The sequence below is a fragment of the Alligator sinensis genome, unplaced genomic scaffold, assembly GCF_000455745.1.
Source record: "Alligator sinensis unplaced genomic scaffold, ASM45574v1 scaffold896_1, whole genome shotgun sequence".
NCBI lineage: Eukaryota > Metazoa > Chordata > Crocodylia > Alligatoridae > Alligator > Alligator sinensis.
Window position 1 is genome coordinate 306,193 of NW_005842940.1, and position 12,582 is coordinate 318,774.

General features: G+C 42.4%; 1 protein-coding gene across 7 annotated transcripts in view; it reads left to right on the plus strand.

Annotated features, from left to right (window-relative positions):
* The first annotated feature begins 6 nt into the window (after positions 1-6).
* The window catches only part of FAM185A (family with sequence similarity 185 member A), a 184,088-nt gene continuing 171,512 nt past the window's right edge, over positions 7-12,582 (plus strand). For 3 of the 7 annotated variants that reach the window (XM_025192529.1, XM_025192528.1, XM_025192527.1), the window contains exons 1-2: positions 159-405; positions 2,113-2,222. In XM_025192529.1, coding sequence (XP_025048314.1) covers positions 180-405; positions 2,113-2,222 — 336 coding nt within the window. In that variant the 5' untranslated portion in view covers positions 159-179. Of the gene's footprint in view, positions 138-158; positions 406-2,112; positions 2,223-12,582 lie in introns of those variants that run through there. The other 4 variants (XM_025192530.1, XM_025192533.1, XM_025192531.1 and 1 more) reach the window with 4 other exon arrangements.

Sequence of the window (12,582 nt, forward strand, 5' to 3'; positions counted from 1 at the left end):
CCGCCTGCTTCGGTGCGTGCGGGGCCCGGGCGGGCAGCGGGAGCCCGAGGTCCGCGAAGTGTCTGGGGAAGAGGGCGTCCCTGGCAGGGCTCAGTCAGGGGGCACATTTCCCTCCAGGCGGCGGTTCCCAGTCTGTTGTACGCGTGCCAACAAATTTATTATAATTATTTCTTTTTTATATGACGAAAACGTGCTGGTGGTACATAAGGTTGCATTGCCTTCAATTCGCGGTGCACAAGCTGTCGGACGCTGGGAACCGCTGCCGTAAGGAGAGGACGCCAATCTGCACGTCACTGCTAGGCTGCTGTCCTCGTTGCCTTCCCTGGGGGCTGGGGACGCGGACTGCGCCCGTGGCTCGTTCCTCTGAGGGCCCATCCGCAGTTGTTACGAAACTGGGAAGAGCAGGTTTGCTAGGGGATGTGCTGGACCTGTTCCCAGGTCGCAGGGTGGTTTCTGCATGCTCTGAGGTCAGGTAGCGCGGTAGGTTTTGTTGCAGCCTGGTCGTAGCAGCTGACCAGGCTACAGCCTCAGATATCTGTGCCCCTTTGGAAAGCTCCTGCAAAAAAGGCGTGTGGAGCGACAGATTTGTTCAGATAAGTGAAACCGGGGCCTCTGAGGAACTATACATGCTACCGCCTGTGAAAGCATCGCAAACTTACCTGTATTAAACACAGAAAAAATGAAGAGATCCATTTGCTTCATGACACCAAAAGTTACAAGTAACTGTATCAAACTTAAGAATCAAGATAGGGCCTAAATTGCATGAAGTTTAAAAAGAGATCCTTTTTGTTGCACAATACCACTAGTTCCAGGTTAGTTGCCTTTCAAAAAATACAGGGCTTTGATATTCCTTTAACTGCAGTGAAGTAAAGATAAGTTCATGGGACCCTGATGCTTCCTTCTCCAAAGCAGCTCAAAAGTTGAAAATCATTTTTTGGGGGTAGGTAAACAGCAATTAGAGGAGCAGTAACGCTCATGTCAATCCTGGCAGTGCTGTTCACATGTTCTATTCCCAGTTCCTGACTTGGGAGTCTCTGTTTGACCAATCTTGCAAGTTTCAGTTCACCTGCTTGATCCTTTTCACAGTCTCCCTTTTACTGCCATGTTCATTCTGGCTTCTTTATTTCAAGCTGCAATAATTCCTTCTCAGCCTACATTATTTGATTCTCCAGGACAGTGATTTTCAACCTTTTTTTCATTTGTGGGGCCCCTAAAAGTATTCAGATGGAGGTGTGGACCCCTTTGAATTTTAAGCTAAGGTATTCACATACTTTTGACTGACTTGAGGACTCCCTTTGTGGTTCAATTCAACCACTACTCCTTTCTGCTGCTGCTTTCCCACCTTAAACTGATCCATAATTGCTGCATCACTTTGGCCTCCAATCTCGCAGCTCTTTAATAACTCCATTGGCAGTTAGAATGATCTGCATGAACACTTGCTCAGTCCTGGAGTGGCATGTCTTTTCTGGTAGGTTAATTAGTTGTCTTTATCAGCATGTGAGAAATTAGCTGTTCCTCCAGGGTGCATCTATTCATGCCATTAAGATGATGTGATTAAACTCCTGCTCAGTACATGCTGGAGTTAACTGCTCCTGGGCACAGTGTTTGCACATGTGCGTAAGACAGCAGCCATTAGAGCTGGGGTGGAGCAGTCCTAGGCTGCTAGGTGGCCCAGGGGGTCAGGTCCGGGCTCTGCGTGGCAGCAGCGGAAGGGCTGGCTGGGACAGAATGGTGCTAAAATGCGGGGCTAGGCAGCAGGCAGCCCCTGTACTTTAGCACCCTCATGCCCCAGCCAACCCCTATCACTCTTCATGTGCATTGCAGTTAAGTACTCTGCTGTAACATAGTAGCATCCCCAACAGTGCTATTTATAGTGGAGTTAGTTTATTTACTGCACCCTAATGTCAAGGAGAGTCACTGGTCAGATAGGGAATAGAACCAGACCAAGCTGTGAAGGAACATGACATAATAAAGTATTCTCTGGTTCAGTGATTTTTTTTTTCTCATTTATTTTGTAAAGTCTGTTTCCTAGGCTTCAAGAGAAAAAAGAATAGTTCTTCCTCACTGTAGTATTTGATCACAAAGTCTCATTTTTAATTTTTTAAATTTTAGATTTGGATATCAAGACATGGGGGACTGGCTGTGTAAAGGTAGAGAATATGGAGTGTGAGAACTGCAGAATAGAAACTGAGAAGGGGACTAGCATCTTAAATTCCATAAAGGTAAAAAAAGTCTGTTTTCCCCACCTTCACTATTTTTAAAGCAACTGTTTATTGTGCAAAACAGGATTCTATAAAAGTCAGAATATGCTCATAGAAGCAGAATGTGATGTGTAATAGTTAATTTTATTATTTTTAGTACACAGATTGTAATATTCAAGTTAATAATAAATCACTTGATCCAGAGAAATACTGACCTCTGTTAAAGCTAAGAAGCTGTGAAATCCTTCTGAGAAGTAATAGGAAAAACTCAATCTGTTGATTTCAGCAAGTGTAAAATGTAAGTTCATCATCACGAGTCAGTGCTGCAAAATATCCTCCAAAACTTGTTACCATCATAAGACTTTTCCAAGGCGACGTTACAGTAGCTGTCCTAAGCAACGCTGTGGAATCTGACCCTTTCACCATTAGAACTGGAGTCAAGCAAGATGTGTGATTACACCATTTTTTTTCCCGTCCATAATCATAGCTATTCTGCATCTCATTGCTGGTAGACCTCCATCTCAAGTTGGCATCTGGCATTGCTTGGATGGGAATCTCTAACATTAACCAGTCACATTCCAAATCCAACACCTCAGTTACTGATTTGCAGTATGCTGATGACTGTGTCATGTGTGCCCACTCAGTTGAAGAGCTTCAGGTCACTTTTGACTGCTTCTGTGAAGCATATGAAATGCTTGGACTCACTGTCAACTTCACAAAAACTAAAATACTTTATCAGTCTACCCCAAACCATGTAGCTGCTCTCCCACATACTACAATTAGAAGGTAGTCCTTGAAGAATGAGTCCTTGAAGAATGTTGAGCATTTCCCATACCTGGTGAGTCACTTTTCCCAAAAAGTAAACATAGATGATGATATTCCACATTGCATAAAATCTGCCAGTGTTGCCTTTGGACATATCCAGAACTGTGTCTTTGATTAAGATATCAGGATGTAAGTCAGATTTTTTGTCTACCAAGTTGTTGTCATCCCTACCCTGTTGTATGCATGTGAAACCTGGACAATGTATCAGAAATACAGAACTACTTGAAAGCCTTGGGATGTACCATCAGCAATGTCTTTAGAAAATCATCCATATCAATTGGAAGGATAGAAGAATGAATGCCTGTGTTCTGGCTCAAGCAAGCACCACTGGCACTGAAGCCATGTTTATACAGCACCAGCTGCTTTGGACGGGGCATGTCATCAGAATGCCTGATAACTGGATCCTGAAACAGATCTTATACTTCCAACTCGTCAGTGATCACTGTTTTAGAGTTGAGCAAAAGAAGAGATTTTAGGACACCCTGAAGGCCAATCTGAAGAAATGTGATATTGATATCAATACCTGAGACACCCGAATGCTGAATCATCCCCAGTGGTGCTGTAAAGTACATCAAGGTATCAACCATTTTGAGCAAACTTGCCTTCCTGTGGAGGGAATAGATAAGAGAGAGAGAGAGAGAGAGAGAGAGAGAGAGAGGGGAAAGAGATGTCACCTGACATCACCAGGATCCATTCATTGTTTCTGGAATGGTATGCTGTATCTGCAGTTGAACATGCAGATCTCAGTTTGGTCTCTTCAGCCATCTCTGGACTCTCTGATGACTTCCCTATCTACTGGAAGACTGTCATCCTCATATCGAGGGACTGCTGACAGTCACCAAAGGAGTTCAGTACCTCCCAGGATCAGCCTATGCTCTAGTTTAACGTAATGGCAAATAGAATTTTCTTTTGGATCTTTGTTTTTTCTTTCTGGGATCATATTTCTTTGTTGGACTTTGAAATTTAATTTGATACATTGATGATACCAATAAGGGCTCTGGAAGAGTTGTCAGTATTTTGGTTGTCACAGACCCAGCTTTGGAGTCCCCCTGTAGCCCCAAGTTTCTTCCTGGTTTACTGCTGCTTGCCTTAAAGAATAGATTAATGTTTCCTGCAGGATGACTCCTCATCCCCACAAACCTCAGTTGAACTTGCCCTATACCACAGCTACAACAGGGCAGACTCCACAGCTACAACAGGGCAATCTTTGCCAGCTCCAGAGTGTCTTCTCCAAGGTTATTCAAAATGTATGAGTCCCCCACTCTGTAGAAGAGGCATGTCTGGAATACTGCTTGCTCTGAAATCACACTTTACTGCAGGCAGCCAGTTAGGCAACAAAATGCTGTAGTACCTAGAAGAAATAAATGTACAAGGAAAAGTGAACCAGTTTGGAGGCAGAGTACAGAACCAAAAACAAACAGAATTTCTTGTCCTCTTTCCTGACTATAGCACAGTTATTCAAAGTCCTGGTAGAATTTCAGAGACCAGGCTTCCCGCTGACTGCTAGCTCTGATAGCTGGGAACCAGCATTTCTCGCAAGGCATGAGAACATCCCAAAACACCTTTGCCTAACAGACACCTAAATACCTTCAAGCCAGCTTCCTTGTCTCTACTGTTCCAGTCCCATTTTCTGGTGATTGTCCAAATCCTTCAGAAACTTCTTTCCTACCTGGGGCATCTTCCAGGTAATGGCCCATTTCCCTGGGATATACTTATTGTGAAGCTAATGTTTCTCTTTACAGGCAGATTGATACCTTCAGTATTTTGTGTGCCCATTCCAATAATAGCCGAGTGTCTGAGATTAGCAATTGCTTGTCCCTGTAATTAGCTAATAGTTTTGCCTTCCCTCTGTTCATTAGGTTTGATACCATAGTTCTTCTGACATATCAGTAAACATTAACTGGGGATCTGGCTATAACCTGTAGATTTAAATCATGCTAGATGCATACAGAATTGCTAGATGCATACAATGTCATGTTCCACACGGCAATACGAATGATACTGACAAATACAGCTTACAGCTTTTGAAAGAGGAAGTGTGAGGTTAGTTAAACTCAGGACAAATATCTCTTCACGAGACACTGAACTGCAAGATTTTTCCTACTTGGGGTGGGTTTGTGACACTAGTCTTCATAGAATCCTGCATTTTATGATGCATAGATTTATATGTTCACTGTCAGGTGAGTTATCTGACTTACTGTTAAATACCACATGCTGCATTGACATGACCCTTTTTATAGTGAAAATTTCAGACATCACCACATCATGCTGCTTTAAGAATATTCAAAGTGAGTCCAAAGTTGATATCAGTCAGAATTAACTATTGTTAAGTTAATGGAGTTAAACCAATATACAGTTTGGAGAATATATTTCAGAGGAAAAATATATAGCAAAGAAAAACATTCCCAAATATGTGCTCAGATGCACTTACTTTTACTTAAAGGTCCAGTTACTTTTGGTAGATAAAATGCAACAGAAAAGAAAGGTACTCTAACATTATGGTGTGTGGGCAAGCACTTAAAGGGATACTTGTCAGCTTGAATAGGAACAGCCTCTAATCCAGTGTTTCTCAAACTTTTCAGGGTCAAAGCATCCTTTATTTTTTTTAATGCAGTGGCACCCCTGTGTGAGAACCACTCTTGGTGCTGCCTCAGTTTACCTAAATGCTTCTTATGCAGGGTATGTTGCTGGGGAAGGGTTGTACAACTGCAGTGAAACTGCTCCATACTGCAAAGCCAGCCCAGGAAGGGCTGTGCCATGCTCCTTCTGTGTTAGGGCTCTGGTCAGTCTAAAGCAAGCAATGGAGCTGCTTCATGCTGTGCAGCTCTTTGTGGTCTGGCATTCCTAATGCTCCTTCAGGAAACAGGCAGATGGGATAATTCTACCTGTGCCTGTTTCTGGGAGGAGCATTGGGGAACAGATCAGAAAGAGCTGCACAGCATGAGGCAGCTTTGCTGCCTGCATTAAGCTGAATAGAGTCCTAATGCAGCAGGAGCACATGGGCAGTTTTACCTGGCCACTGCTACTGCAGCATCCCTGATGGGGCCCTGTAGCATCCTGGTTGAGAACCTCTGTTGTAGACTGAATGAACCTTTTATGAGCCAGGGACCATTTATATTTTTGCAGATTCTATCTTCCCAGTATGTAGTTTTAGTAAAAGCTTTCTAAGAGTGATCTCTATGATAAACTCTAAGTAATAAATGTTTTATATGATCTTTCAGAAATTGTTAATAGCTTTTATTACCAGAGAGCTGAGCAAATCTGGCTGTGGGTTAGACTCTGTTGTGCTAGACAGTATAGAAAGAAAGAGTAAAAGATGACCTGTCCCAATAAGCTTACAGTCTCAGTGTAAAAAATATGGGAGGAGGTAAGAAGAAACAATTGGGCAGTTTTACTCGGTATGGTAGTCAGTGGTATTGACACAATGGCAGCATGGCTTGTGTCAGGTCACTGGAGGCACAATGGAAAAGGAAAGTTTTGAAGGAGGATGTTAAGTTGGCTGTTCAGAGGCTTACAAGAAGAAGCTATACATCACAGACTGTACATTTGTTTCCATAAACCTAGAACTTAAAAAAAAAAAAAAAAGCAAAAAGCATATTTTACTGTCCTTTTATTGACAAGTAATAAATGGCTAGAACCTTTGCCAAACCCAATATCCTTCAGCGCCAATGAAGACAGACCTGTACGGTATGAAATTGAAGCTTCCTGATCTTTTAGCTAGTTCCACCCCTGCCCCATCATGAATTAGAACTGTGTAGTGCCCAAGTCTGCTGTAATCTCTTCCAGATGACTGAGACACTCTTCACCACTACCCTCTTCCCCTCCCCTCAGAGCATCAGAAGACCCCACATGATCCTTCCCCTCTTAAACCTGCCTCCGCCTGTCTCCTATGACAGAGGCCACACAGGAAAGATCCCCCTCAATGGAAAGTTCAGCAGTTTTTCCCACCAGAATAATACAAGATAGTGCCAAGAATTTGGCCCTGAATGAGGTTTTTCTCCTCTTTTTAATTAAACGCTTCTTAAAGAAGAGAGAAAAAACAAGGAAATGCTTTCGGAGCTGGATTCAAACATTTGCTAAAATTTAACTTGAACATTTTTTGGTACACTAAAACCCCTTTTAACCTGAAGCTTTTTTTTTTTAATCTGAGGCCTTTTTAGTTTTCATTTTAGTGGCAGTAACTGTGATCAGCAGTATAATGATGAGTGTATAAGCAAGACACAAGCCCTAGGTGCTGCCTAAAGGAGGAGCACTGGAATGGAGCTGGAGGGAGGGAGGGTTCCTTAGATCCCTGCCATCTTGCATTTCTCCCATCCCCACACCCTTCACCTTCCCTGCAGCAGTTCCAGCTCTGGTTCTGGCAGTGAAGAGGACAGAGCAGTAGAGGTGTGCACAAAGCAGTGGCAGGAAGTTTCTGTTGCTGGGAGATGCCATCTCCTTTTTTGCCATTAAAAAAATTGGTGTTTAGTTGCCCAGTCAGCACGTGTTGGTGGCAAAAAAGGAAGCAACACCCTCAGCTCCTCAGCAGCAGTAAACTGGTTGCTGCTTCTGCCCAGGGCACAGTACTGGTGAATAAGGCCCTGACAATGGCATGAAGGAGTACAAAGTTATGGGCAGAAAGATGCCATCACTCTCAGCCAGGCTGACTTCTGAGAGAGTGCCTACGGAGTAAAGTTACTCACGTGTATTGCTTACACAGCTAAATATTTTCAGGAGCAGGGCTTATCAATAATGCAACAATCTCATTTCTTGGCCAAGCCATCAATTATTTGATAGTTTTAAAGAGATTTTTAAAAACCATTATGGCTACTAAAACTTTACTTACATCTACTCTATTGTATTGGTCTTTTGCTGCATTAGTAGTGGGAGGCTAGATGAATGAAAGAATACGGAAGCAGTCTCTTTGGACCACTATAAAGGAATAGAATAGAAGTCACTGAGTAATTTTATGTTCTAAGAACCAGATCTGGAGTAAGATCCACAAAAAACAGATCCTTATTCTTAGGTAGTGTCTCATTGACTGAGGTGAGCTTTGTACCACTTCATTAACTGGATGCAATAAAGAACTGCTTGCATGCCTCACTTTAGTTGTCACAAGCTATTCTTAAAACATCATGATGTTCATAGAAGGAAGTCCATTCAAAACACCTGGGAACAAAATATCAGGTTTTTGACATTGATGGTCATTTAAAGGAAATATTTTTGGAATTACTCTTGAGCACCATCAACAGATTCTTTCACAAGAATTAGTCTTCAGATTCTGAGTTTATAGCTCTCAGCAGATATTACCTTTTCTTCTTTTTCAGAAGAATGCCGTTTTTTTTCCTGAAATATAAATGAGTTTTATAGCTCATTCTAAATTCAGCAAGAAATAAGCTGTTTCAACATTTTTCTCAGTTCTTATTTAATCATCAGGAGGGCTCAAATAAAGAAAAAGTTAAGTTTGTTGGGGTTTTTTTGTTTATAATTCCTTTTTTGCTTCAACAGCAAAGATCCATGCTGTGCGTTCCTCAGAGACTGAGGTTGTTGGAAGATTGCTTATTCTTTGGCCATCAGGTTCACAGCCATGCTTCATATTATTTTCACTTTTCTGAGCTTTGAAAAGCCAGATTACATCAACATGAAAAATTCCAAACTAGAATATGCCTCTTTGAGGGCAAGTGTAGTAACATGTATTAACTATATCCACATACTGTTTCAGGAAAGTATGTCAAGGCCTTATCCTCCATTTCCTAAATTTTGTTAGCTTCTCACTGACTACTGCAAATTGTCTCCTTCCTTCAACTGCAGCGGTTTTTTGTCCTGAATACTTGTGCTCGTAGGAGCTACACACACAGATAGATCAGGTTGCTTGAGCTCACAGAAGGCTGGGGCTTTAAAAAACTTTGTTTACTGTCCTGGATTTAGATGTTAGATATCCCTTAGCATTCAGTGTTTCTGATGAATTATGATGATGATATTAAATTGTAATGATTTGATAGTATTAAATTAGCATTATTATTACATTATAATAATTTACATTACAATAATATAAATATTATTACATTGTAATTTAAATTACTATGATACAATTTATCTCTCTCCTGTTTTTAGTTAAGTTATTCTGGGTGTAATGTTCGAAGCCTTTAGATGCAGCATTAAAGTATTCTGCATGTTGAAAAATAGGTTCCCTCCCCTAAAACACTTTGCTGTCTTTAAACTAAGCACTATCTGGTTAAAAAAAAAAATCACTTAAAATTGAATAAATTCGATTTGATTTTTATGAAAGCACTTTTTACTACGGCTGTCAATTAATCGCAGTTAACGTGTGCTATTAACACGTTAATTGTTGTTCAAGTTAATTTTTTTAATGCATTATTCGATCATGTGGTTTTGGAGCCTGTGCTCAGGCTCTGCTCCACCGCTGTCACTGCCACTTCCGGGTTGCCCTACAGGGCATTGGTGGCAGCTCAGAGGATGATGGAGCAGACCGGGTATAGGCTCCAGGTGGCTGCAGTGGGGGTGGGGCATACACACACACGCAGCCACAGCCTGCAGGCAGCTAGGAACATTGCCCAGCCAGCAAGTCTGTGAAGGGGAAGGAGCGTGGTGGGGCAGATCAAGGCCCTCATGGTGAGAGGGAGTGGCTCAGGGGCTGGTGTGAATGGGGCCCTGTGGTCAGTAGGGGTCATGGCATGGAGCTGCAGGTGGCTCGTCCTGGGAGGGGTGTCCCACCGCTGCATGCACCCCAGGGGAGGCATGGGGAGTATGTACCCCCTGGATTTGTGCATGGGGTGGAGATGGGCTGCTGCCGTGGGCTGGGGCTCTGCACCCTACTGCTGTTGCCTTGTGAGCTGTGCGATGCCATGTTGTACCTCCTGCCACTGGGCAGGTAGGGAACGCGGCACAGTCAACATGCAGCTCCTGAGGCAAAGGCAGTGGGGTGCAGAGCCCCAGCCTGCAGTGGGCCATGAGCGTTCAGAGGGCCTGCTCCTGCTAGCAGCAGCGAGGGCTGTGTACCGTGGTGGGGAATGTGGCAGGTCCCCACATCCCCCACATATATGCCCCCAATATACCCTATGCCCCCCCAACACACACACACACACACACACACACACACACACACACACACACACACAGAGTAAGACTTTATTTTTGAGCTATTATGAAATCAGCTGTATATACAGTACACAAACATAAATCGTGACAAAAATATTTTTTGTAATTAAAATATGTTATAGTAGGTGTTTGACTTTTAGCATGTGATTTGGGGTTTTTTTCTGGTTCCAAGATGGCAACCCTCCCCTCCCAAAAGGAGTACTTTTGGTGGCCAAAGTCAGGGATTAGAGGCAGGACTTCTGGTCCCAAGATGGTGACCAGGAGGCACAGCACCTGTCAAGGGGTGAGGCCAACCTTGTGGCCCTCGATAGCTCACCAAAACTCATTAAGTGGCCCTCCAGCCAAAATAATTGCCTCTCCCAGTCTTAGATGATGATGGTGAAGTTTTTGTTTCCTCAGAGCTCCGTTTTAATGAAAAACAAGTATATGCCTCACTCCAGCAAAATACAGAAGCAAAATTAAGCAAAAGTTTAAACTGTTGGTAGATGGGTCCCATAGATGACAGTTATTTTTTTAATCTTAGAATTGTTGTAGGAGTTCAATATGATTAGTCTTTGAAACAGTTCTGGCATAGATCATTATTTTTAATATCTGTATTTGGTGCAGATCACATTAACACACCTTCAGAACAGTAGAAGATTTTTCTGTAGTTTCTAACTGTGATGTTCTCTGTAAACATCCTTCCTCTCAGTCTCTCAAGGCCCTTTCATCTTTAAACTCTAATTAGGTCCCCAATTTCTGCAGTAGATTTCCTGTCTGTCTGAATTTAATTTAGGTTTGTTTTTCATCTTTCCCATCTTTCCGTATATTTTTCCTGTAGTCTTTCTGCTATGTTTCATCTTGATTCTGTGCCACAGCCAAATAGCTGTAGTTCTTTGGAACAAAGAGGGTGAGCACTAGAAGTCAGTGTCATTCCTCTGTCTGTCTAGAGCCCCTGCTCTAGGGGTGAATTTTTTATTTTAATATTCAATGTCCTTAAAAAAAAAAAAGGAAATAAATTGTTTCGTTTAATTACAAAACATTGGCAGCGCTAGAAATTGTTTTGTATGCATGAGACTTTGGATGTAGTAAGCACTCCAAGGACTAATCCCTATTAAATAATCTACAAATCCAGTTAAAGTCCTACTTAATCTAGGTGCATGTCTGCATCAGGATAAATATGCCTGCTTGGAGCTTTGTGTTCCATGCCTAGACTACTCCCAGTATGCAAGCTAGCTCCTGAAGAGCTAGCTTGGATAGCTTTGCTTTACACTGTAATGCAGATAGATATATACTCCTGGTTTTGGGATGCAGAATAACAAGGCTCAGTGGTCCATCATGTTTTATGTGTTGTCTGCATGTAGGAGACATGCTCAACGCCTGCTGTAGCAGTTTGTTAGTGATGTTTTAACCATCTTTTGGGCCAACCATAAAGAATGAAGTCACCACAGAGAAGTGGCCCAAACTATGAGCCAAGCATCTTTACTTCCCCTTTAATATGTATTTTCATTAATTATTAAGCACAAATCTGCTTTTAGATGTTCCTCCTGATCAGTTTGGGAATAGGAGTGCTATGGATATGAATGGTTTGTGAAGTGGAGAGTAAGAAATCTTGGTCTTTTATATATCATAAGAGATTACACAGCATTCCTTTCATTTTGGAAGAATCTTCCTACCTTCAAAGATGCTAAGGGAAGTGCCCGTTCCCATTGCTGAAGAAGAGATAAGGGAGCAGAGGAGGTTAAAAAAAGGTTATTTGCCCATATTTTTGCTGGACACTTGTTTGCTCTCACGTTTGCAACCCACAACTTTTTCTTCCTAGTACATCTACTGAATACTTCACTGGTCTTGGCCTCCTACGTGGTCTCTACCAGTAGAAAGTAAAACTTTTAAAATATGATGGTGGTAGATTTTTAGGAGTCAGACCAGAAATGACCCAACTTCTCCTTACTGAAAATAAACAAATTCTGCTCTAATGCTTGAAATCTCTAAAACAGCCTGACATTGTAATTTGGTATTCTTGAAACTTCTCATTACAGGCTTTCAGGCTAGAGTAGCCACAAAATACTGAGAAATTACTGGCATTAAGATAATACTTTGATCACTTGTTCCCTCCTGAAAAAGTACATAGCATTACCATTGGCTCCAAAACTTGCTTTGACAAGAAGTTTGGGTTAGAATAATTGATCTTTATGCATTTTGAATCAGAAGGAAAAATGACTGTTTGGGCTCAGTAATAAAGGTGCAGTAGCAGATCCAGGCATGGGGCAATGGGTGGGGCTTTGCCCCACTACTTTGGCTGTGCTGTGCTTGCTCTGGGCTCATTGGTCAGCACAGGCTCCAGCTGGGGCTCTGCGAGTAGGGAACTCTGAGCTCGCCAGTTGATTAGGCAGGGGCTGTCCAGAGCCTCTGCTTTTTCATGGCTCTGGAGCCCATAGCATGTATGCTGCTACTGTTCATCCTTCCCTTCCCTCCCCCT